Genomic DNA, 27315 nt, shown 5'->3' with positions numbered 1-27315 from the left:
ATGTGCTTCCATAGGTTCTGGACACTACAATTAGTTTTGACTATTCTTCAATATATCATTTGTTCTGATTCAATATTGCTCCCTGTGATGTGATAATCTGAACGGTGTAGTTAATCATGTTATGGTAACCAGGATGTTATAGTCAATTTTGGTATTGTTTCATTCTGATAAGGAATGTACCGTGTAATGCATACTTGGTCTTCTTGAAGTTACCAGAATATTATAATCAATGCTGTAACTTGTAAGGCTCCTTAACCCTAAAGAATAGTAACATTGATTTTGCTTTCTGCTTCTATTCATGCTAGCTTAAGTCTTAGACAAATGACAATGGAGTTTTTTGCATTGAAAAGATTGACTGAAACGTGGATTTAGGACTTCAACCAAGGACTCACTTTTAGATTCTAGCAGTCCAGTTATAAGTAAATAACGACTCATAAATTATGAAGACATTATAGTGGCTGCCATTTATTTGAACCTGCAACATTATGTAGAAAGAATCTGAAGGGGTTTCTGTTCTAAAACTGCATGGTTAGAGATAGTGCCACACCTTCTAGAGTCAGTAATATGAACAGTTTTCAAAAATTAGACAATCTTTGAGTTTAGGGAATAAATGTAAGGTGAGATCCATGAGCATTTGTGATGGGGCTGTGTCCAAAACACAAATGGAGAGGTTGTCCTTGGTTGGAGATGCTCACACTTCAATTGAACCAGAGCCCCCTGGGTAAGGGACATTTACAAGCGTGTCTGAGCTCATTCTCTAAATTTTGAGGATCAGTTGTATGGATGAACCTAACTTTAGTGGAAAGTGCCTACTGGGTCTCAGGAAAATGTCCTTTTGTTGAAGATCTAAAATACTGCACTTGGCTTTTCGTTTTACTCTGATTATTTTCTGAAAGGATTATATTCCATCTACTGCTCTACTGAATCTTTATACTTGAAATCAAGACTCGACTTATTGTGCATCATTTTGGATATTCCAGCAAACAAAGGTGTGTGTGTGTGGGGGGGGTGTCTATTCAGAATCTTACATTTTTAGACACTACACAGTTAAAATATTAACTTGTCTGAAGACCAACTTTTCTTGGTGGCACATTCTTCCCTGAGACGCTATGGCACTTGAATCTCTTTACTTACATTGAGGTTGACCTCATTCATCAGGCTTTGGGATGTAGTGTGGATATTGCTTGTAGGAGTGGTGGGGTTGGTAAAGACCATGGCCCAAGGTCAGAAAAATCCTGGCTAAATAAGATTAGTAGCAGGACTACTCCTACTGGAAACATTCTTTCAGAGTCTTCAGATTATGTGTGCATAAATAAAATGCAGAGCTAGGAGTGGAGACTGTTCTTCAGGCCCAGCAACTGGTTTACCCTTTTCTGAACTGCAGAATTTTGACTGAACAGAACCCTCCACCACAATTCATTACCTCAGACTTTCATGAATTTCTGTTGGACGCTGCAGTGATTCTCAGAACCCAGAAATCTGAGGGGATCTCCTCCAGGGTGGAGTGGGTGGGAATTGGAGCTGAAAGGCTTCATTGAAGAGTTGGACCTTTGGGTCATTATCAATCCTTGGAACAAATTTGGTATTCGTGTTTCTAAAAGATGTTACTCTCACACATGGAAAACTACTAAGGACTATGAGGAGGTTAATTAAGAGGTGTCAGGATGTACAGGAAAAAATGGGTCTTGGAGAGTGTGAAGACCGAAGATGCTTTAAACAAACATCATATAGAAACCCAAGGAAGGGCAGGGGCAAAGAGGGGCTGGAAGGAGAGAACACTGGGCTCAGAAATTCTGGGCATTCTTTGACGTTTCCCACACACCTCTTGAGAAAAACCTTCTTTCATTATAGATTAACATGCATATGAGTTAAAGCAAACAGTTACCCTACAATGGGCTCATAAGGAAGAGGGGAGTCTGATCTCCATTACTTTCTGATTATAAGGACAGGGCTCCCTCATATGCAAATTATTCTTCAGACACTAAGGTCAAATTCACCATTGGTCTGGGAAAGCTATCAGTTTTCTTCAGACACGGGTGTAGGTCTCTTGGGAAAGCCCGCCTGCGGTCTGAAGATACTATTGCTGTGTGTTCTTCTGTGCCTGGTGACAGTCCCCCAAGGCAGGAGATTCAGATATCTGACCTGGGTCTATGGGGATGTTTTTGACCTCAAGTGACTGACAGGGACCATCTGTGTTTGCTTGCAGGAGTCCTGTCCCAGTGCAGCTTCAGGAGTCAGGTCCAGGATTGGTGAAGCCTTCCCAGAAGCGGTCCCTCACCTGCACTATCTCTGGTTTCTCCATCACAAGTATTGGTTACAGCTGGAACTGGATCCCCAAGACCTCGGGGAAGAGGCTTCAGTGGATGAGAAACATATGGTATGATGGTGACACATATTATAAGCCGTCCTTCCACAGCCAACTCTCCATCACCAGATACACATCGAAGAATCAGTTCTCCTTGCAGCTGAGCTCCGTGACTGCTGAGGACACAGCCATGTATTACTGTGCAGGCAGCACAGTGAAGGGGAGTCAGTGTGATCCCAGACACAAACCACCTCTGCAGGGAAGACAGTGGGCAGGAGGGGGCATGCAGGACCCTCAAAGCACAGACACCCAGCCCTAGACAAGCCCAGATGGATGACACGGAGGATTTCCTGTTGTATTTCCTCTCTTAGCTCTCAGCATCCCCAAGGATGGCTTTTCTTTTTCTCTAAATTCTCTCCTCACTGAAGGCTTGAAATAAGGAATTAGCATTTTCTGTAGCAGTACAAATATTAAACCTGACTCTGATCCTTCATTGTCATCAACGATCTTTTTCTTTCTTGACAAGCAAGTTAACATTATCATTCTCATTCTATCTCTTAATCTAAGTTTGTTGAAGGGTCAGGTCTCTGGAGATGTCTCTCTGCATTGCTCCCTGTGGGCTGTGGGTAGTGATTGACTAAAGATCTCTAGGTCTGAGAAAATAATTGTGGTGACTTCTGGGCCTAAACTTGTGACTTGTCTTCAGGGATGCTTGCTACCCATTGTCTCCATTGATGCAGAAACAAAGCATATGGAGACCCTTGACAGCGGGAACAGGTGCACTGGAGTGGCCTATCTGCTTGGCGGAGTCCTTTGTGAGACTCCTCTTTGGAGTCATAAAGAGTCCACATTCTTTGGAAGGACACTTTTGATTTTAAAAATAGCAAATGTGCCCCACTATGAGACATGATGCCCCTCAGTGACTAAGGGCGATACAGGGGACAGCACCGGAGACACAGTGTGGGAATTGCACCTGACCTGATCCCACCACACCGAGGCAAATCACTGGGTGAGTGCAGCGGAACAGCAAGGGAATGGAGTGGCAAGGTCCCCAGGGAATGCTGAAAGTGGACTTCGGGGCCAGGGCGTGGTGCCCCAACAGACTGGACTGGAAAACGCTCCTAAGGGCCAGCAAACGATCCCTGAACTAACTACAAGCTTTTCTCTTGTGAACTGTTTTATTCTGTTCTTTGTCAGTGGTTTGTTTTTGTTGTTTTGTTGTCTGGTTGTATACTGTTGCTTTGTTTTCCTCTGTCTAGTTTTCGTGCATGTTAGTGACTCCACAGGTCTGTCTGAATAGGACAGGCTGGATGAACTATCTGGAGGAAAAACAACGGGACCGACAGTTTTGGGGGGACTTGGGGTGGGGGGCAGGGGGGGTAAGGAAGTGGTGTTAACAAACCCAGGGACAAGGGAAAAACATGGGACCCCAAATGGTAGAGAAGTGGGAGTGGCAGGCCTGGTGGGAAATGATCAAGGGTAAGGTTGCTTAGAGAAGAGGTATACCCTAGCCCAGGTGGCGATGAAGCATGGTAGTAGGGCAGGAGGAAAGTCACGGGAGATGGAGCAAAGAGCTAGGAGTCAAAGGGCATTCATGGAGGTCTAGACAAAGACATGTACATGCAAATATATATAGGAGGATGGGGAAATAGATCTATGTGTCTATATTTATAGGTCAAGTATTAAGGTGGCGGAAGGACCTTGGGCCTCTACTCAAACACTCCCTCAATGCATGAATACCTTCTTTTATTAAATTGGAACTCTATGATGCTCACTCTCCCGACACAACGGCTGGAGCCAAAGTGGGTGAACAAGTAAATGTGGTGAAGAATGCTGATGGTGCCTGGCTATCAAAAGAGATAGTGACTGGGGTCTTAAAGGCTTGAAGATAAACAAGCGGCCATCTAGCTCAGAAGCAACAAAGTCCACATGGAAGAACACACCAGCCTGAGTGAGCGAGTGGTCCCAAAGGGATCAGTTACCAGGCATCAAAGAACAAAAAATCATATCATTGACTGCACACCTCCATGATAGGATCGCTGAAGACAAATGGGTGCATAAGCAAATGTGGTGAAGAAAGCTGATGGTGCCCGGCTATCAAAAGAGATAGTGTCTGGGGTCTTAAAGGCTTGAAGGTGAACAAGCGGCCATCTAGCTCAGAAGCAAATAAGCCCACATGGAAGAAGCACACCGGCCAGTGCGATCACGAGGTGCCCAAGGGACCAGGTATAAGGCATCATGCAAAAAAAAAAAAAAAAGATATAAGTGTGTGTATGTATGTGTATATATGTGTATATGTATATATGTATGTATATATATCTATATATATATCATATTAAATGAAGGGGGAAGTGCAGAGTGGAGACCCAAGGCCCAAGTGTCGACCAATGGAGATCCCCTCATAGAGGGGTTTAGGAGAGGAGATGGGTTAATTAGGGTGTGAGGTAGTATCGATGAAGAACACAGCTTTCCCCCGGATCCTGGATGCTTCCTCCCCGCAACTACCATGATCCGAATTCTACCTTGCAGGGCTGGATAGGACAGAGGCTGTACACTGGTGCATATGAGGGTTGGAGGTACAGGGAATCCAGGGTGGATGATACCTTCAGGACCAAGGGTGTGAGGGACGATGCTGGGAGAGTGGAGGGTGAGTGGGTTGGAAAGGGGGAACTGATTACAAGGATCCACATGTGACCTCTTCCCTGGGAGAGGGACAGCAGAGAAGGGGGGAAGGGAGACTCTGGATAGGGCAAGATATGACAAAACAACGATGTATAAATTACCAAGGGCATATGAGGGAGGGGGGAATGGGGAGGGAGGAGGGGAAAAAAAAAAGAGGACCTGATGCAAGGGGCTTAAGTGGAGAGCAAAAGCCTTGAGAATGATTGGGGCAGGGAATGTATGGATGTGCTTTATACAATTGATGTATGTATATGTATGGATTGTGGTAAGAGTTGTATGAGTCCCTAATAAAATGTAAAAGAAGAAAAGAGAAAAAAACGATTAGGGCAAAGACTGTACAGATGTGCTTTATACAATTGATGTATGTATATATATGAACTGTGAAAAGAATTGTATGAGCCCCAATAAATTGTTCAAATTTAAAAATAAAAAAATAAATTAAAAAAAATAGCAAATGTGTCACGAGAGGAGGAAATTCCAGACTAATATCTAAGAATTCTCTTCAGAATTGAGAATAGTGAGACTTCTCACATATTTTGAACATGTTATTGGGGAACCAGTCCCGAGAGAAGAACATCCTGTTTAGTAGAGTGTCAGCAAAACAGAGGAAAATGCTCAGTTAGATGCACAGACAGAGTGGCTGCAAACATGGTCTCAAACTCAGGAGCAAGTGAGGATGGTTCAAGACTTGGCAGTTCATGTGCTTCTTCTCTGGTGCACAGTTATGGTGAGTAAAACTGACTCAAAAGCTCCCAGCAACATCCCTGATGAAGTGAGGTACAGAACATTTAGACTAATTCTGGTTAGCCCAGTAATTAACAAAAATAACTATATATGATAGCTTTTTATATTCGAAAGTGATAAATTATTTAATATATAAAATTTAATACATATACCATTCTTATTAAATTTAACTATATGACTATCAAAAATTAGGAAAACAAAGTGTAATAAATAAGTAATAAAATGATAAATAAAGATGATATATAAATATACTCTCCCTGATACCATAGTGGATGCTACATTGGAATGCTAAGTACAAGAATAGTAGTTCAAAATCACATGCAATCCAAGGGAGAGCTATAAGGCTCTAAAAAGATGTCCCAGGATTGTAAATTTTAATCATTAAACTCCAAAGGGGGGAAGAATATCATGGCTTAAATTGGGAGATTCTGGTGTGCAGAAAGCTGTGGGTGACAGTGAAAACTCAAAACACTTACAGGATTTACACGGTTTATAAGTCTCCGGAAACTTCCCTCTAACCATAATTGAGGAATGGGAACAACCTGGTGCTCAGACTGAGAACACTGGAGAAGGGACTAAATTAAAATGGCAAATCTGACTTGAATGATTAAAACATTATCATTTGATCTCCCTTTTGATACCCTTTGTGCTTGATTTGGTTTTTAATATTTTCAGTGGGTTTTTTTCCGGAGATAGGTTTATTGATACTGTATTTTGTCATTGTTGGTAATCTTTTTGACTCCTGGTTAGGTCTTTTTTTATATTTAAAAATTTTTGAACCCCAGGATGGGTGAATCTACAGAGACAATGATGAGAATAAGGGTTCTGGGGGCTATGGCAGGGGATGTGGCAGGTAAAGGGAAGTTAACATAAAAGATTTCAAAATGAACAGTGTTTTGAAACGGATTGTGGTAACGATTGTATAACACTGCTTAATATGATTGAACTATAGAATAGTATGTTTGAAATAAATGCTCATAAAATGTTTTTAAGACAATATTAAAGGATCTTAATAGATAAACAAATGTTTTAGAATCTTTTTATTTTGAAAATATTTAAAAATTACTTTTATAAAATACAGTTGCACGTTCAAAAGGGAGTTCAAAATTTATATATTTTATAATACATATTTCATAGGAAAATGTGTCAATTTCTGAATGAAAGAAAAAGATTTCTGGCAGCTTGAAACAACCCTAAGGAGCAGTCTCCTCAGTCCTAGAGGGTCACTGTGAGTGTGGGTTCACTTGCTGCCAGTGGGTTATGGAATTGTGTTTCCAATTTGTATCTTATTTTGGTTGCGTTTCTCCAGTAGTTTGTTTTCTGTGTTTTTGGTATTTTGTTTAACCGTATTTAATATTATTGTCAGGAATTGTTCTATTTTTCCATTATCTTGGTCTCCACAGAATTTTCTTCATGGCATTCTTATTTTATTTATGCCCTTTCATCTGTGACATCACTTATGATATCATTTATAATATCTTCATTAAGATGTTAATGGTTCACGTTGTTTATAATTTATTTACTCAAAAATCCTTTCATGGAGAATTTTACAATCAGCCCCACATCAATTTTAGAGCATCATCCCCTGCCCCGCCATAGGTAAATTGCCTCGAAGATGGTTTATGCAATCACAATCTGTCCTAGTGCTCCCACCCCCTCCCATCTTCATTAGTTACTCCCCAAATCCCGCTTCCCTCCCGATCTCCCCCTACCTATTCCTATAGACCCTTATAGACGTTATTATCAACATGCATCCGCTCTACCTGTACTTCACTGCTGGGAGACCCAACAAAAACAAACAAACAAAAATGCGCTAAGGTGGTAAGGGTAAAAGCATAATAGTATAACGACAAACATACAAACAATGTGTAAAAGGAAAAGACCACCAAAAATATTCAAAAAAACAGGGAAGAGGTTTCTGTCACAGAACCGGTAAGAAATGCTTGCGCCCAGAACAAATTCAAGTCTCGTCTTTTGGTGGTCCCCTGGGCGAGTGTTGAATTCAACCTTGCATAATCAGGATGACCATGGTCTCTGTCTGATAGTAAGGTTGATGGAGACTCTTGCCTGTGACTAGAGCCATCTGCCAGTGGCTCCGTCTGACCAGATGCTCTGCAGATGGGTTTGGGGCTCTCACCATCCCCAAAGGCCTCCCCAAATTGGGTGTTCACAATGTGTGCTCTGATGCTCTTCTCCTCACTGTACTGATGGTTTGTAATTGCCATCTTTGGGTCACACGAGCTGCTGTGCTTTCTCAGTGTGGAGTTAGCGGACTCCTTGCTTAGATGGCTGCTTGTTTGAATACAAGCTTTTAAGTCCGCAGACACTGTTCTGATTGATAGTCAGGCACCATCTGGTTTCTTCACCACTTTTCCGTAGCACCCTTATATCAAGAGATCATTTCATTAAGCTGAAGATCAAGCAGGGCCATGATGTAAGAACGGATTGTTCTTAAATTGGGGATAGGATTTAGTGCAAGCTCCAAACCCATTCCTTGATTTATTCTTTTATTTCCTTTTATTTGATAAAATTAAAATGATTTAACTTGGGAACCACTGCACAGGTCATATTGTTCCATAGTTCAATTCTGTTAAAACCAATTGTGCAATTTCTTGCATACTCCTACATGTTTTCCAAATGATAGGGCTCCTTCCTAGACTTCTTGAAATCCTTTCCCTTTTGATCCTCCCCCCTTCGAGCACCCTAAACTCTTGTTATACTTTATTTCCCTTCGGGCTCAACATCCCTAGGTTTCATTTTCTGAAAAATAATAAAATAAATCACACTGCTTCAACACGGTGAGCTCCAATGGCGGCACACCTGTGAGACACAGTCTAATGTAGATGAGTATAAGCAGACGGCAACAGGACAGCCATCACAGGGTTGCCAAGATAAAACTTGTCTTCACACAGCACACTCGCTGTACCAAGACTTGTTTGTTTGACAACCAATAGTACAGAGCTCTTGGTACAGCTGTTTTCTTCAACCCCAGACATCATGTGTTTTCCAGCTTAAATCCTCAGGTTACAGAGTCTGGGGTAGAATCCAGTTCCCCCAGTGGAGTTCCCATTTGGGGATCTCACAGATGCAGCTCTGCAGCATGACTTGTACTCTGAGAGTCAGGATTCAGGTTCCCACTGTTCTGTGACATCTGGCCTGGCTTCCCAGGTAACCCCAGAGCCCTAGATCAGCTCTGCTATCCCAGTGCAAGTCATGAAATACCCTTCCTACCTGTTGATCCCAAGAGCACCTGCAGTCCCTCCTCCCCCCACTTGGCTGTCAGCTCCCCTTTCCCATACCCCAACAGACACACACTTAAGTTCACCCAAAATTGACTGTTCCATCCCCCCTCTTCAGTGCTGCCCACCCCATACCATCACTAAGCCTCACCCCTTTGAGAGGGCCACCACCCTTTCCAGGGGACCTCACCCCAGATCCATATTGCTACCACTCAGCATCCTGTCCGCTTTTCCCCCACCAATGGATCCCACCTACCAGGAGATCAGGAAGTGCCCTCTGGCCAAATGACCTCCACTATACTTACCTTGAACAGAGGATTTGCAGTTCATGGCACTGGTCCAGCTCTTTCCCAGGAGATCTAGTTCCCACCCAGAAGACCTGATGGCTGCAAACTTGAGCTGTGCCCTTTCTGCTACTTAAAGGCTTGAAGATAAACAGACATCTAGCTGAGAAGCAAAAAAGCCCACATGGAAGAAGCACACCAGCCTGTGTAGTCATGAGGTGCCAAAGGGACCAGGTATAAGGCATCATCCCCCCCCCAAATATATATATACACACACACACATACATACCATAGTGAATGAAGGGGCAAGTCAGAGTGGAGACCCAAAGACCATTTGTCGGCCACTGGAGATCACCTTGCAGAGGGGTCTAGAGGAGGAGATGAGTCAGTCAGGGTGTAATGTAGCACCGATGAGAATTCAGCTTTCCTCTAGTTCCTAAATGCTTTCTCTCCACCCCCCATCCCCAAACTACCATGAACCGAATTCTACCTTGCAAGTCTGGATAGAGCAGAGGTTGTACACTGGTGCATAAAGTAGCCGGAGAAACAGGGAATCCAGGGTGGATGATACCTTTAGGACCAAGGGTGTGAGGGGCAATACTGGGAGAGTAGAGGGAGAGTGGGTTGGAAAAGGGGAACCGATGACAAGGATCTACATGTGACCTCCTCCCTGATGGACGGACAACAGAAAAGGGGGTGAAGGGAGATGCCGGATAGGGCATGACAAAATAATAATCTATAAATTATCAAGGGCTCCTGAGGGAGGGGGTAGCTGGAAAGGAGGGGAAAAATAAAAGACCTGAAGCAAAGGACTTAAGCGGAGAGCAAATGCTTTGAAAATGATTAGGGCAAAGAATGTACAGATGTCCTTTATACAATTGATGCATGTATATGTATGGATTGTGATAAGAATTGTATGAGCCCCTAATAAAATGTTTAAAAATAATAATAATAACCTCAGGGAAAAAGTTGACTTGCAGGGGTGCTAAGGCCCCACAGGAGCCTGGATACAGACTGCAGTTAGAACTGCTGTGCTGACCACTATGGGAGCTCCACTGCCCGTGTTTTGAAATCTGCAGAGACAACTCCAGGTAACACTCCCGACCAATAGTCTGAATGCTTATGACCAGAGAAAATGTTACTGTGTGCCCCACAGAAGTTGGAAGACAGTGTAAGCCCAGGAAACACCTCTCCTGTATGTGATGGGTTGCTGTCAGCAGGGAGCTCAGAATACCCATCACCTACATAGGGTACTAATCCATGTGAAGAAAAACGACCTTCTTATGATTTCTGTGGTTTCCTGTAACCTCACAAATAACCTTGTTGTTAGGAAACACTTTTATTCCAGTATTAAATATAGAATATAAAAGTATCTTTTATCCTTTCCCAAATATTCTGAAATGTTATAGGGGAAAGGAGTTTTAGGGATGACATATACTTGTTTCCCTACATGGTCAAAGGAATGACAAGATTCAGGTAGGCCTAGTCTTGATTCCATTGCATGGTAAGGATAGAGACTGTCTTTAATTTCACCAGATCATCTGGTGTACTTCTGATGGTAATGGATGTAAAGCTACATTAAACTTAAAATCTGCACAGCTGTCCGCATGATTGGTAGAGGGAAGACCTCAAAGAGAGGGCTGTGTTCTCCCAAGGACTCCACCAGCATCACTTTTCTAGTGTGAGTCCCAGAGGCAGGGGCCCCATTCAGTCCTTTCCACCTTTACATACCATGCACCTCCCGCACGCAAATGCCTGACAAGAACCCAAATGAAAGCACAGCATGCATGGATTTAAATTCATATTCCTTCTCACCCGGAGAGCATTTTCTGGGTGTCACGAATCTTATCCACATGAACACGAAGAAAGTGTGGGTTTTCCTCTTTCTGGTAACTCAGGGTGGTGAGTGGTTCAGGGAGTCAAACATGAAGTCTGGGAGTGCAGTATCCGAGCACATGACTAACTGGGTTTCTATCCCCAGCTGTATAGGCCCAGGTGCAGCTACAAGAGTCAGGCCCTGGACTAGTGAGGCCCTCACAGACCCTGTCTCTCACTTGTGCTGTCTCTAGATTCTCTTTAACCAGATAACATGTAACCTGGAAAGGCTCCAGTAAAGGGTCAGGAGTGGATTGGGATAATATGGGATAATGGGGGCACAAAATATAATCCAGCTCTCCAGTACTGAGTCAGCATCACCAAGGACACCTCCCAGAACCACATTTATTTAAAACTGAGCTCTGTGAATCCTGAGGGCACAGCTATGTATTACTGAGCAAGTTACAGTGCTGGGAAGTCAGTGTGAACACAGACACAAACTCCGTTTCAGCCGAGGCAAGGAATGAAGGCAGTGAGGCTTTCCTCTCAGAAATTGTGGTTTCCCCACCTTGTCAGCACTTCTCCAGGGACCACCTTGCATAGACTCTAGGGAAACTTCATGCATCTGACCATGTCTTCTTTTCATTGGAATAGGTTTTGTCTATCTTTCACCAGGCAGATTTCAGAGCACTATGTATTGTTCAGACCTCAGTTTACAATTCAGATACTACCTACTGTCATTTGTTGTCAAAGTTAGAAATATTTAATGCAGTAAAAAAAGATCACATTGAGTCTCAAATTTTGTCCACACCCTCAGATATATCTTCAATTTTTTCATTCTAATGTATACTCACTACTGCACATTGTGCAATAATTTCCTCTTAGAACACCCTAGAAAATATTGTCTATGCCAATACTGTTGTTAGGAGACAAATAATTATTAAAAAATTCTCAAAAAAACGAATTCAAAAGAAAAAAGTACAAAGTACAAAGTGAGGTAAGGTTCTTGCTTCATTTTTCTGCAGGTACATATCTATTTTTCTGACATCATTTATTGAAGATGGCATCTGCTTCCCATTTAATATTTGGGAGGCCCTTATCAAAGATCAGTTGCCTGTATGCTGATGTTTTTATTTCTGGGTCTTCAGCTCTTTTCCATTGGTCTGATTATCTGTCATTATGCCAGTACCACTCTTTTGACTACAGTGGCCGTAAAGTATGTGCAAAGTTCAGGTAGAGCAGGCACTCCAAATAGCCTGATCTAAATACTTCCCCTTTCCTTTGTAAAGAATGCAACCTAAATCCTGTGAAATATCTTTATTGTCTTTGAGCCAGATTTTTTTACCAGTATTTTATTGTGGCATATATCTCAGTATCAAAATCTATATAAATAGCTATGTCTGTAGATTATACTTCCTTGAGCTTGTGCCCTTTCTGCTACTTTTTCCAAGTGCAGTGGGCTTAGTGGTTAAAATCCTACTGTAGTTTACTGACACTGAGAGAAACCAAGGAGGGTATTTGCAAAGTCACTATACAGCCAGAGCTTTCCTTCTGCGTGAGATCACTGGTGTGTGATGTAACATGACTTCCTGTGGAGAGTTTCCCATCTTAACTGAATTTTTATTTTTAAATTTTGTAGATTTATGTCAAGAAAGCTTAGAAACGCAGGTAAAAGTTTGTTACCCAAACCCATTACAGCTACTGATAACTATCCTACAAGAAATCATTGATGACACATGAGCTCTTCATTTTTTTAAAAACTTTTTTATGATTTTAAAACTTTACAGAGTAAATTGGATTCCATTCAATTCATACATTAATTGAAATTCCCAAGACATACCAGCATTCTTCCCACTTCAATCCTCCTTATGTTTTTATATTATTCATCCTTCTCTCCTATTCCTTCTTACTTTCAAAAGTTCTTATCCATAAGCAAATGCTGTCCTTTTGATTTAGTATCATTGATTTTTCTAAGGAGTGTATACCTCTCAGATGTAATTCTTACCCTCCAAGCCTGTATATTGTTGGGCTGAAATCTGAGTCAGAGGAGTGAGTACAGGTCCAAGAGTGAAGAGTCACTAGAAGCCATAATCTCGGGATTCCAAGTCTACATCAGACCAGTAAGCATGATTTAATTTATGATTTTGGTTTGTTCCAGTTTCTTCTCCCAATCGAATCAGGACCTCCTTTTGTGATCCCTTTAGAGTAATTAGCAGTGGAAGCTGGGCACCATCTAGTTCTTCTTGTCTCAGGGTTGTGGAGGCTGAGGTTCACTCTGGTCCATTCATCATCAGGATGAATTATTCCCACACATCTTCTTTACCACACTTACCACAAACATAGGGGGTTTCTCCTGTTAATTTGTAGATGTTTTGAGATTTCCTTTATGAATGAAGCCTTTGCCATATTCACCACATACATTGGGGTTTCTCTCCAGTATGAGTTCGCTGATGAACTGTGAGTCCATCCTTCCTGAGGAAGGCTTTTCCACATTGACTACATACATGGGATTTCTCTCTTATGAGTTCGCTGATGAACAGTGAGAGCAGTCTTTGTGATGAAGACTTTTCCACATTATCTACAAACATGGGATTTCTCTCCAGTATGAGTTCGCTGATGAACAGTGAGTCCATCCTTCCTGAGGAAGACTTTTCCACTTGATTACATACATGGGATTTCTCTCCAGTATGAATTCGCTGATGAACAGTGAGAGCAGTCTTCTGCATAAAGCCTTTGCCACAATGACCACATACATGGTGTTTCTCTCCAGTATGAGTTCGCTGATGAACAGTGAGTCTATCCTTCCTAATGAAGGCTTTTCCACATTGACTACATACATGGGATTTCTCTCCAGTATGAATTAGCTGATGAACAGTGAGAGCAGTCTTCTGGATAAAGCATTTGCCACATTCACCACATACATGGGGTTTCTCTCCAGTATGAGTTCTCTGATGAACAGTGAGAGAAATCTTCTGGATAAAGGCTTTGCCACATTCACCACATACATGAGGTTTCTCTCCAGTATGAGTTCGCTGATGAACAGTGAGTCCATCCTTCCTGAGGAAGGCTTTTCCACATTGACTACATACATGGGATTTCTCTCCAGTATGAGTTCGCTGATGAACAGTGAGAGTACACTTGTGCATAAAGCCTTTGCCACATTCATCACATACATGGGGTTTCTCTCCATTATGAGTTCGCTGATGAAAAGTGAGAGAAATCTTCTGGATATAGGCTTTGCCACATTCACCACATACATGGGGTTTCTCTCCAGTATGAGTTCGCTGATGAACAGTGAGAGCACCCTTCTGGCTAAAGCCTTTGCCACATTCACCACATACATGGGGTTTCCCTCCAGTATGAGTTCGCTGATGACTAGTGAGAACATCCTTCCTGAGAAAGGCTTTTCCACATTGATCACATACATGGGATTTCTCTCCAGTATGAATTCGCTGATGAACACTACGCTTACTCTTCCTGATAAAAGCTTTTCCATATTCAGCACATACACAGGGTTTCTCTCCAAGATGAGTTTGCTGATGAACAGTAAGCATACTCTTTCTGATAAACGCTTTTCCACATTCACCACATACGTGGGGTTTCTCTCCAGTATGAGTTTGCTGATGCACAGTGAGATCATTCCTCCTGATAAAAGTTTTTCCACATATGTGGGGTTTCTCTCCAGTATGAGTTCGCTGATGAACAGTGAGAACAGTCTTCCTGAGAAAGCCTTTTCCACATTCACCACATACATGGGGCTTCTCACCAGTATGAGTTTGGTGGTGAACAGTAAGACCATCTTTCCTGAAAAAGGCTTTTCCACATTCACCACATACATGGGGTTTCTCTCCAGTATGAGTTAGCTGATGAACAGTAAGCTTACTCTTCCTGAGAAATGCTTTTTCACATTCACCACATACGTGGGGTTTCTCTCCATTATGAATTTGCTGAGGAGCAGTCAGATCACTCTTCCTGGTGAAGCCTTTCCTACATTCACTGCATACATAGGACATTGCTGCCACATGAGGTTCCTGATGTCCCTTGAGGCATGATACACTGTGAAAAGTTTTCCCACATTGCAAGCATTTTCCTAGCTTTTGTCCTTCATGACTTTTTTGATAATGTTCATTGAGTTTGAACATTTTCTTGAATATTTGCCCACACTGACTACATTCATAGGTCTTATCTAGTACATCAATAATCTGCTGCTCATAGAGCACAGAGTCCTCGATGAAGGCTGTTCCACATTTATCGCCTGTGTGTGGTTTCTCAATTTCATCACAATCCTGATGCTGACTGCATTGTGACTTCATGAGCCTGGGTGGTTCACACTCAGGGAATTTCATTTCAGTACGAAATTGCTCTTGTTCAATGTGGAGAAAAGTTTTCTCATCTTCACTGAGCACAACTGACTTGTGGATTTTGTTGCTTCTGTTCTGATTTAATTCTAGAATGATTAAATTTGATTTTATAATTTTTTCATGTAATCCAAACATCTCATAAGTTTCCTTTAGAGGAAAATTATTTTTATGCTGAGAATATGTATTAAATTTATAGCATTGTTCTATTCTGTCCATGCATCTTTCACATGGCAAGTGCTCAAGCAAATGATCATCATCTTTCTGGGTTTCTATAAAAGAACAGAACATTGACTCTTTTCAACATCTTGATTTACAATGGACCCCTTAAAAAATGCATTGATTTAAAGTAGATCTTCAGTGACAACCCTCTTATATGAATATAAATAAAACACTATGCTTACTGTTTATTGCCCATTGGACAAAATACCATCATGTAAACAATCCAAATGATAAAAACAGTTATTATAGAAATCAGGTTGGATATGAAAGTGATGAATGGACACAGATTTGATATATGCTTAAAGATGTACATGAAAACATACAACAAACATAGCGGAAGGACGAGATTGAGACCAATAGACCACAGGAGTGAGAAGACTTGCTAATTCCAGTTGGTAGAGGTTAGATGTATCCATTTCATCAATCTAAATGAAAAACAACTAAGTACTAGATAAAGTTGGGAATGGGAAACATGTCGAATGTCCTACTTGGGAGAAAACCATTTTTACAGTATATATGAAAGGGATTATGGCACAGAAACACATTATTTATGTTTATGGAGTCTGTATTCTAGCTCACAGCACTCATCTTACAGTGTTGTTCTGTGGTGGCGTGCAGGTTGCTGTGATGCCAGAAGCACTGCCACCCAGTGTTTCAAATACAAGCAGGACCACCCATGGTGCACAGGTCTTAGTGGATTCTCCAGAAATAGGGACTGGGAGGAAGACCTGGTGATCGACTTCTGGAACATGAACCCCTCAGGTTTAAGGGCAATGAAATAACACTGAGGAAGTACTAAATCCTTAAAGTACACTCAACAGTACTGATGTGGATGGAGGATGAGCTTTGGGGACCTTAAGTGCTTGACATGCCATGACTGAAAATGAGAAAAAAAATAGCTGCTAACATCCTCTAATTGGAAAATGGCACACATGCAATATTTTCATGAAAATTTTGTAAGTTGTCAAAACAAAATGGAATGGTAAAATTTGATAGTGTATGCATTATTCAGCTTTAATAGACTGGTACTGGCTATTTTTAATTAGATAATCAAGTAGTTTATAAAGCTGAGATTGACAAAATTCAAGAAGATTGTCATCATATTCATTATCCAAAAAAACACTTCAATATTTTCCCTGATGTATAATTTTGTCCGTGGTAGGCTAATATTCATATGCCTGCAAGCAAGACCAGTTAGTCCAAGTGTTATTTAGTTTTGTGCACCAATTAAAGCAAGCATAGAAGCATTCACTAAGTTGGAGAAGAGTCCCAGTCAAATTCTCTAATTAAATATCGCCACAATATCCTCTCATTATAGTGCTACCTTAATGATACTTCATACATGCACATGACTAATTATTACCTGCCAGCAGCTGAAACTACAAAAGCAGACATGTTGTTGTTATTGTTCTCCCCACTCAGGAGACAGTTACTCCACTCCACCTACTCTCAGCACTGGTCTTAAGTTGCTCATCCAATTATTTCAGGATCTCCCGGGTAAAGATCTGCCTACTTTGTTAGGCAGGTAGGTGTCTGCCTGTGTGTGTGTGTGGGGGGGGGTGGGCTGCATGCTCTGAGATTACATAAACTGGTGAAAGAATGCAAGGCCTTTTTATTTCTGCTCTTCAATTACACAACTGTCCTTTAGGACCCAACCAGAGGGCATTTAAGAGACAAAGTGATAATTGATTCCTTGAGTGACAGCAACAAAGGGAACCTGATTGCTTTTAAAGCTAGGCATCTTTCAGCTGAGTAGCAAGAAGTCAGGTGCCTGTAGCAGCTATATACTAACAACTTACTGGAGGGCAGTTGTGGGGAAAACTCTATGTGGAGATTGTGCATTAGCAGTTCTAGCTTTGGGGCTTGTGGAGGTTTTCTGCCAACACTAGTACTGGTCTTCCAAGTCCTGTATTCAGGAGTATAGAGATAAGGCTGCTTACACTTTCATCCAGGTTCTGTTTTCCACAACAATGAAATTGAGGGGAGAGGGGGAGAAGGGATAAAGGAGAGCTGATATCAAGGAATTCAAGAAGAAAATGTTTTCAAATGGTGGTAGCAATTGTACAGTACTGCGCCATGTAATTGAACTATGGGAAGTTATGATATCTATAAGAGCTCGCAATAAAATATTTTAAAAAATATATTGAAAAATTTACATGAATTTTTCAGCCTGACATTGATCAACCATACAATCATGTACACTGATGAATGTAAAATTTGGGGAAAGTATCAGTAATTGGAAAATGTGATCTTAGTCACAGAAATGACACACAAGTTTACTGATAAAATTTTGAGACTAATGATGAATTCATAGCAAATTCCTTACTAAACACCAGAAATGGAAACTATACATATGGAGCTTTCAGAATGGAACAAATGAAAATCAAATCAACCACATCTAAAAAAAAAAAATGGTGGTGACGCTTATTAGTCAAAACACGCCCATGGGTTAACTGTGGAACAGATCATAAATTGCTCAAATCCAAGTAGAAGCTATCCAAAGTAGCTAGAGCACAAAGCTTAGAGACTATGTAAAGAATAAACTTGAGGAATAAAAGACTGACTGAAGACTAATGACAGAGACCAGATGGGATGTGGGATGACATGAAAGCCAACTTCCATATGGAAACCAAAAGGCTACTCAAAAGACAGAAAAGAAAAGAAAGCAATATTGAATATACTATGCATTGTTTGAATAACTAATAAAATCTATTGGAATATGTTGCAAAAATGTTCTTTACAAGCAGCAACGGTCATCTTTCGTGTATTGGACCTGTTAAGAAGGGGTGGGCCTAAGGAAGACACACTGTATACTAAGGAATCTACAGCAAACATGTGCTTAATGAAAAAAGCAAGAATATAAGATGTTAAAAATGCCCTTTCCACTTAGAAAATTACTAGAGGAATAGACAACTTAAAATAAAAATCTTACAGGTACAAAAATATTGAAGGTACAGTGCTAAAGTATGTTCTAAGCTGATAACAATTTTCTTGTTAGGAAGATGATTTTAGATACCTAAAAATAACAGAAGTCATAAATGTGTTTTAACAAGAGGAATAAAATATGGAGAAACATGTCTGTTAAAGAATTCCAACAGAGCAGGCAATTTGACCATCTATCTAAGAAAACAGAAAACTTTAAAGGAACAGGACAACGAATGAGAAATTGGACACCAAAACCTTTAGAGAAACTCCAAGGGGGGAAGCTAAGGAAGCCCAAAGGAGACCCGTTTATGGTGGGAGTTCAAGATGCAAGACGGTGCTGCATACTGCAAATGGCAATCCATTCTGACTCAGTAGGGGAGGAATGTGCTGTATTCAGAGGAGTTATAAATTCAGAGTTCTCTGTTTGGAGAGAGGCGTGCAAGACAGATTTTCATAGTAAAGTGGAAACATAAAAGAAGGGAAAATTTCAGAATGTTAAAGAAAATTATGGAAGCAAACATACAATAGTGGAAAACAAGAAAATGGAAATCTAATCTCATAAGAGCTACAGGTGTACTTCTCTCAACATCTAGGACAAGTGAACTCTCACATTCAAAGTAGCACACACTTTTATGCATTTTTGGACCCCTATCATAGATATGAGGCCTTCTCCCTGTTGAATCAACTACCCCAGCCAATTCCCCTTAAGGTATTTTGACCATGCCTCTGAGGAAATTCCATTATACCTTGCGTCAAATACCAAACACAGTTCTCTTGTTTCAATCGAAAGGTTCTGGGTTGACAACTCGATAACCTGTTTATGAGAAATTACTGAATCTTAAGACACCAACATTAATGTAAAGCTTGTAAAATCTGCAGAATTTTGTATTTTTAGGAAAATAATGCTCAAAGGAACAAAGTAAATAGTGTTCTCTCAAGGGCAGAAGACCTAACCCACTAACTTAGGCTGAGATAATGCAATGAGAATCTACCTCTTTGAGAATACCACAAACACCGCAAAGTTTTAACATATAAGACAGGAAAAGCCAGTGACGAGGTCAATGACTTGAGAGTACTCCTCAACAATGGAAACCAGGTTGTGATAGTTCTCCAACATCACATCCTGATACAGGGTTTTCTGAGCAGGGTTCAGGAGCTGCCATTCCTCCCGGGTGAACTTTACAGCCACATCGTTGAATGTCAGTGGTTCCTGTAGTAAGAGGAGTTTATTTAATGGAGTATTTTACACTTGAAGATTTTAAAAATATATCTTACAATAAAGAAAGCAAAACAGTAATAAAACTGTTGCGGTACTTCATTCCATAATGTGTCATTAACTGAGGACATGGCAGACAATATTTCACCTTGTTTCTACATTCACGACCATCGGCCCAGAAAACTAGGCCTATTTTTAGAAAGATCTCCAGTGTTCTGAGAAATGTTTTCAAATACATATTCTCCAGGTCAAATAATGTGCCCCTTACAATAGCTAGCTCGACATTAAGGAGCAGATTTAAAGAAGCTCCCATAGTAGATGAATCACTTCTGTGCCTGGCTACTTCACTATGCCAGAAAGTTACCTGGAGGTCAGAGCAATCAGGTTCTAGAGCCAGACCAACATAAATGTAGCAAACACCTGGGAGGGCACAGGGCCGGTTTGAAGTCAACTAACACTAGGTTAAGATGGTAACTCAGCATCTTGATTGTTTATAATTTTACCCACTTAAGATATGACCCATTAACTATGTACATGCTAACTGCATGACATGAATGCCTTATGGAAAGATCTGTAAGCTCCATTATATATACCCATTGGAAAATATATTCACTCCCTCAGGTCTGACATGGGAAGAGAGCCCCTGTGTCCGGCTGTCTGCTCTCTGTCTTTTAATATTTGCCACAACTGCAATGTCACTCCGAGGATAACTTTTGGAGTGTTGGGGACCCCAGTGTCCGAAAATAATGTACCCACTCATAAAATAAGAATTTCGAGGTCCAGTAACATTATTTGAATGTTCTAGAAATAGCTCAGCTTTATAATCACTCAAAGTAGATAAACACCTGTTTGTTATTAAATGGAATTAGGGTTTCTAACGGCATCACCATTATAAGAGGCTCGGTACCTTTAGTGGCAACATGTACCGGGAACAGTGCAGATGGGGGCGGTCAAACATACCTCAACTCTCCAACATTTTCTGTCAATACTAAAAAAAGTCAGTCCTTCCACACCACTCTGTCTCACTTCTGGGTTTGATAATCTGTTGCTGTGGTCACACAACACTCAATAGATCAAAGTGGTCTATTAATGAACAAGGTACAATTCGGGATCAGGAAAAAGAAGCCATAACTCAGAACCAAGATCAGAATGTTCACAGACATTATCTCCCTTCCTAAATGCAGAACAACTTTCTAAGCCCTTAATGGCCACCTTAGGACAAGCTCCTCTTGACAACCTTAGGACAAATTCTCTCAGCCACCTTTGGACCGAATTACCTTAACTTTAATTGCAAGGTCCTCTTGAACCTGCCATCTTTCACTACATGCTCCCCAAGGGGGTCCTCCTAGTTCTGTTGGGTGGATCTCTGGAGCCTTCCTAACCTTGGCTAGGCAGGGAAGGTGCTAGGTTGGCCCAATAAGCCATCATATTAAGAGGGAGAGAGAGAACTGCCTGCAGGCATGGATTGAGAAAGACAGTGAGGCATTATCCTGTCATTTGAGCTGCTGATTTGGGTTTGTTAGCCGCTGCAGCCACACAGTTCAGAAGGAACCCATGGATTAGGGATTTGCAGCTTCCAGATATTCATGAGCCATTTCTTTGAATGACAACTGCGAGCTGCCTGTGTGAACTTACTTGAAAGTTTCCTCCACTCCATGAGCCAAAAGATTGTTGGTCTGACCTTCCCATTTGGGTTCCTCAGCCCCTGCAACCTATTATCGGACCAGATTCAACAACTTCACCTTGTGAGGCCGTGTACTGTTGTCCTGGTGACCTGGTTCATCAGCCTTTGCAAACACATCAATGAGGAGAACCTTCCAGACCAGCGGTTCTCAATCTATGGCTCTCAACCCCTTTGGGGGTCTAATGACACTTTCACAGGGGTCTCCTAAGACCAGTGGAACACACATATTTCCAATGGTCTTAGGAATCAAGATACCGCTCCTCCTCTATCTTTATCCAGGCAAGTCCACTCACATGCAGATACGCCCACATATGAGTACCGGGTGTGAAGACTATTACCCATGCTACACATGCTTCAAAACAAAATTTCATTTTTTTGTCATTAGAAAGAATTATTTCACAACATAATGACATATTGTTTTGTGATTAATCACTATGCTTTAATTATGGTCAATTTGTAACAATGAAAACACATCCTGCTTACATTATAATTCATAACTGTAGCAAAATTATACTTATGAAGTAATAACGAAAATAATTTTATGATTTGTGGTCACAACGTGAGAAACTGTACTAAAAGGTTGCGGCAGTAGGAAGGTTGAGAACCACTGCTCCAGAGTGATACCTGACCTATGGATTTGGGACTCACCAGCTTCCACACCTTGAACAGGGATTTATTTACTTGATGGCTATTTAGTTTTGTGAGATACAGCAGGGCAAATCATGGAGCATCCTGAAGCTCTACCTCATAGGGACAGGTCTACTGCTGGTCCTGCAAAATGAACTGTAATATTCATGGATCAAGAGCTATACCAATGAAGATAATGACCAGGGCACATGGGACACAGTGACAGAGCCAAAAAAGAGCTTTCCAGCCAAGATCGAGGAACAGGCCGGCAAAATCCAGAGGACAATCTCAATAACGAGCTGATATAGATGAACTGATAAAGATGGAACCAAGAAATGAGCCTATATTCAGAAGGCACAGTGTCTGAGAGGGACACAGAGAACAGGCCTGCTCTGAAGGAGCGCAAATCTGCCTACATGTTTCCTTAACATGAATCCCAATGTCTATCCTATTGATTCTGTTAGCAAGTTACATTTTGTTACTTAATAAAACTTGTGCCTGTGATTCTGGACTGTAATTTCTATGTGGCCACTGCAAAAAATTAATGATCTGCGAAGGAGAGAATTGTGTAAATATAACTGCTGTCAGAACTGGAAACCCATTGGAGGGTAGATTTACGTTTAAGTTCTGCCTCACATGAATCAGGGCTGATGCTGATGGATGGTTCTCTCTCCTACATCTCTAATTAGAGGAAGTGAGAAGCCATCAACCATTTTAAAATTAGTATTCCTACAAGGCCCATTTCAGAGGCATTAATGAGAATGCTGCAGTTTGGGATATTATTCAACACCAACTTCAGAAAGAACCATTACGGAAACTCACTCAGACAAAAAAAAACCCGTGGAATAACGGACTCTCCTAAAGAAGTGATCTTATTTCTCCTTAAAAACTTAGCATAGTGTTAAATTTGAATGATTCTCATGGGTTGGCCATAAAATAATGAAATATCAGTTGAAAGCTAATATCATCCAAAGAATCCTTAGTGATGTATTATGTTCAATGTCAGTAGTTTAGTGTTATTCCTGTGATCAACATATTCCTAATCTTCTCCATCCCAATGTTGAAGTCAGAGTCAAAGTTCATCTCTAACTTCTACTACTTCAAATTTCCACTATCCAGTGAACTGAATCAGTATTATACAGGCTTCTACACTTCTAGTAAGTAATACAGAAAAGGAAAAAATGCATCAGAATTACCTGAGTCTTGGTCATTTTCTTTGGTCCTTATAACACTGCCAGCAACTGGGATGTTCTATGTTTTTCTTATCTGTATCAGCTCCAATGATGCTCATGAATTTCAGCCTCTCAGGAGGACATCCCAGAAATAATAATACCCAAACCAGGCACTTCTTCCTTCTTCCTCTAAGCTGCTGGTTGGTGAAAATCTGCAGGCTGATGGGAGGATACAATGTGAGTAGTTTAGGTCCAGATGCTGTAAGTGTTCCTAGTCCATCTTCTTAACACAGTCCCCAATACTGTTAACGGTCTCCTTATCGAGTGACAGAAAACATCTTAATACCATGAGCAATAAAAGCTAAAACTCATAATTTTCAGACTTATGTGTAAAAGATGACTTTATAATAAATAGAGATTGGGTAATCAAATACACATGTCAAAAATAAGAAACAACCTGGACCGCTACCTCAAAACACATGAAATATCAATTCCTTACTGTGTGACTCTCAAGGAGAATGACAAATCAATGAACTTTTATGATGATTATGTTAATTAAAGAATCTGGAAAATCTGAAATGGGCTATATAAAGAACTATTTAAAACTGAATGCTGTTTTTCTAGAGCTGTAAATTGTACAATCACTTTAGAAACACTTTAAAACTCACCATCAAGTAGAGTTACACATATAAGCAACGATAGGACACAAGAGAACGGTTCACAGTGTTCCCGAGACTATAGAGGCACTACAGGCAGCTAATGGGTTAGCAGTCCTACACTTAACACTTGTCAAAAACCACAGCTCAATATTAAACACATATATCACCTATTAGTTTGAAATTCATATATATATGTAGAAGTATACATTCCCCCATAGTGAGTGCACTTTTGAACTCCAAGACAAAGAACATTTTTATTGTAGCATTATTTGCAGTAACTCAATGCAGTTAGTTGCCTGTACATCTTTCTAGTGATGGCCCCTTAACTCCTTCCAAATGTTTAGGTGGGTGTGTCATCCGTCAATGTGATTGAGGAAAAGGAGATCTGGTGGCATAGTGGTTACTGTTGGGCTTCTAATAGCAAGGTCAGCAGTTGGAAACCACCAATTTCTCCTAGAAAGAAAGATGGGATTTCTTCTTTCACGAGTGACATGGCTTTCTAGTCCACTAAAGAGTGACAGTCTTGGAAACCCACGTGGGGCAGTTGTACCCTGTCATACAGGCTCGCTATGAGTCAGTGTTAACTTGATGGCAGTGAGTTTGGTTTTTTTGGTTTAAGAAAATTGTGAAAATTGCCAAACAATAGATTGATACCCTTGAGACTTGGGGCTATGCAAGTAAGCTGCCTGAAAACCCAACCTGGAAATGAGTCACATTGGACGTCTGTTAGGTTTAACTGAGGCATTTCTCAGACAGAAATTGGGATCTCAATACCATCAAAAAAAAAAAAAATGAGAGAGCCAGGAGAAGGGGCCTTTGGATCTCAGATTCTTGCATTGAAACTCTTCAATGTAGAAGACAGAGAGCTGTGACACAAGAGAGCAAGTGATGGGGAGAAGCAGCAACAGAGACATGGTGGCAGCAGAACCAAGAGACTGAGACAGAGCAGTGCAATTGCCAGGCCACGGAATAAGAGAGCTGAGTGCCTCTGGGCAGGAGGTTAATACGTGAAGTGGCATACATCTGAGTATTTATCTGGGGAACCAGATCTGCCAACGTACACAGAACTAAAAGACCTTTGTAACACTTGCCCATTCAGGACAGAAGCCAAGGGGCTGCAGGGCCGCACTTTAGCTGCAGGTATGGCTGTCAAGATGCTGTCCCAAAGTAGAACTGTATCTTGAGTTATTTAGGATCCAAATTGTGTGTTAGGGAACAAAAGTTACCCCTATGCCAAATATAATTTAAGGAAAACATTTACTGAACTTTAAGAGAAAACAAAAGACACACACACACACACACACACACACACAACCGGATGGATAAGGGAGACCACTAGCATGAGGTCAAAATAACACCTGAGGATTCACAGCCTGGACCCTGGATAACAGGGCATAGAACAAAAGGCATGTCACAGATCATGACTGGTGGCAGATCAATATTTCACAGGTACAGGTGGGACTTCAGAAGCAGGAAAGGGACCATGACTAGGACATGTACCTTATTCAATAGAAGAACTTACAAGACTGCTCCAGGACCTTTATACAAAGCCAGTCAAGCAAGACTCGACAATGTCCCTTGTTCTGTCCTCAGTAAGGTGACCTCCATCAGGCATACACCGAAGCAGGCCCGCGGAGAGGGCTGGCTGCAGAGGAGTGCAGGCAATCTACTTTCTCACGCATTCTTCCGGAGGGGGAGATGATCTATATCCTTGATTAATTATCAGAGAGAATTTAATGGCGGCTTAATCAAAGTGGGGACGCAGCAAATGGACACTGAGTTATCACTGTCATCAGCAACCCAAACCTAAAACCCCACTGACTGCCATCGAGTGGATTCCGATTACAGCGACCCTTTAGGAGCAGTTGGACCTGCCCCGGGTGGGTTCCCGAGACTGTAACTCTTGACAAGAGTAGAAACCCTGCTTTTCTGTCCAGATGTGGCTTGTATTTCTGAACTGCTGACCTTGCAGTTAGCAGCCCAATCTGTAACCACTGAGGCCACCACTTTTTGCAAATTGGAGCGCTCAGAATTTAAGAAGCTCTAATACAATTATAAGCGGTTGTCCATCCAGTGAATTCTGTCGTTCAGGGAGAGGTGCAAAGCCCTCTGGCCATGACGCGCAGGACAGCCCGGCGATTGTGGTGGGCGCTCTCCCTGTCGGACCCCAGAAAGCATGGCTCCCGCCAGCTGCCCACCGAGCTTCTCTGCTCCGCCTCGCCCTCAGGAGCCCGGGTCCTGACGCCGCACGTCGGCGCGTCGCTCGCCCTGTTTCAGAGACAGAAACACACTTGTTCTCCTCTCTCACCGTCGTCCCGACAACTTACACTTACTTCCCAAAGGCACCACCGCCCCGCCGGTGCACAGGACCCTCCTCAAACTCCCGCCGCAGCTCCTGAACGACCGGAACGCAGAGCGTGACTATGGCGGCCGCCGAGGGCCGAAATACACGCACTTCCGGCCCCGCCCTTCACAGACTTGATGGAAGCCGCCATGCTTAGATACTATCCGTACAAAAGGAAAGCATGTGTGCGTTACTTTCCGTAAAAGAGGAAAGGGTGGGTGGGTGTATGTGTATGTGTGTCTCCCACTTGTTCTAATTTCATACACCTTATTTGCATGGCCTCACCCATTCTTTTATTGAGAAGGACAAAGCAGTGGACAGAAAGGCCATATAAAAGCAATCCATCACTCCACATTGGTTCATGAGGTTAGTCACTCACTTTCAAATATAGATGCAATCTTTCTGCTGTGAAATATCAACTAGTTTTGAAATTTTATTGCCTGGGATCCTTTAAATGTTGATTTCACGGATTTTCATATATTTTTTCAACATATATATGTATATATACGCACATACACAATTCCCATTATACTTTACATTTTCATTATATAGTCATAGCTATAAAACAGGAAGTCTTGGTCTGAGGATGTTCAATTTGGTAGGGTGGTAACACATGTCTAGGTAACACATGAAATGTGATCAATATAAATAAAAAACAGGATTGTAAATTTTAAGGTTTGTATTTTTAAATCGTCACAAAGTAGTGCCATTAAGTTATTGCTAATTTATTTAGGAATGAAAACAGAAAAAAATTTAAGGAATTTGTAATAACCTGTGGGGAGATACGCATTTATGATGTAGCTTAATTATTTGAGTAATTCACAGTGGAATAGATTTTCAATCAGCATAAAGGTGATTATTATAAGCTGGAGGTCAGATATACCACTACTGTTCTCCAACTCCTTCACTATTTCTAAACCCAACAGTTCCCTGTACTTTACTCCCTGCTCAGCTGGGTTTGACAACTCCATCCACTAGCTGTACAGACTCACACCACACTCACAGGTATGTAGTTAATTGGAGGCTGGAAACGGGTTAT

The 27315-nt window shown here is 41.4% G+C and overlaps 1 protein-coding gene across 1 annotated transcript; it reads right to left on the bottom strand.

The window, feature by feature from the left end:
• Positions 1–12904: 12904 nt before the first annotated feature.
• LOC142442564 (uncharacterized) lies at positions 12905–26333 on the bottom strand. Its single transcript, XM_075543657.1, has 3 exons — positions 26266–26333; positions 23298–23492; positions 12905–19784 (listed from the first exon to the last, which is right to left on the bottom strand). The coding sequence occupies exon 3, from the start codon at positions 15716–15718 to the stop codon at positions 13478–13480; it is 2241 nt and encodes a 746-aa protein (XP_075399772.1). The 5' UTR covers positions 15719–19784; positions 23298–23492; positions 26266–26333; the 3' UTR covers positions 12905–13477.
• Between the last annotated feature and the right edge of the window lie 982 nt (positions 26334–27315).

Source organism: Tenrec ecaudatus, chromosome 3 (assembly GCF_050624435.1).
Source record: "Tenrec ecaudatus isolate mTenEca1 chromosome 3, mTenEca1.hap1, whole genome shotgun sequence".
Taxonomy (NCBI): Eukaryota; Metazoa; Chordata; class Mammalia; order Afrosoricida; family Tenrecidae; genus Tenrec; species Tenrec ecaudatus.
Note: the sequence above shows the minus strand (reverse complement) of the source record. Positions and strands in the feature narration are given on the sequence as shown.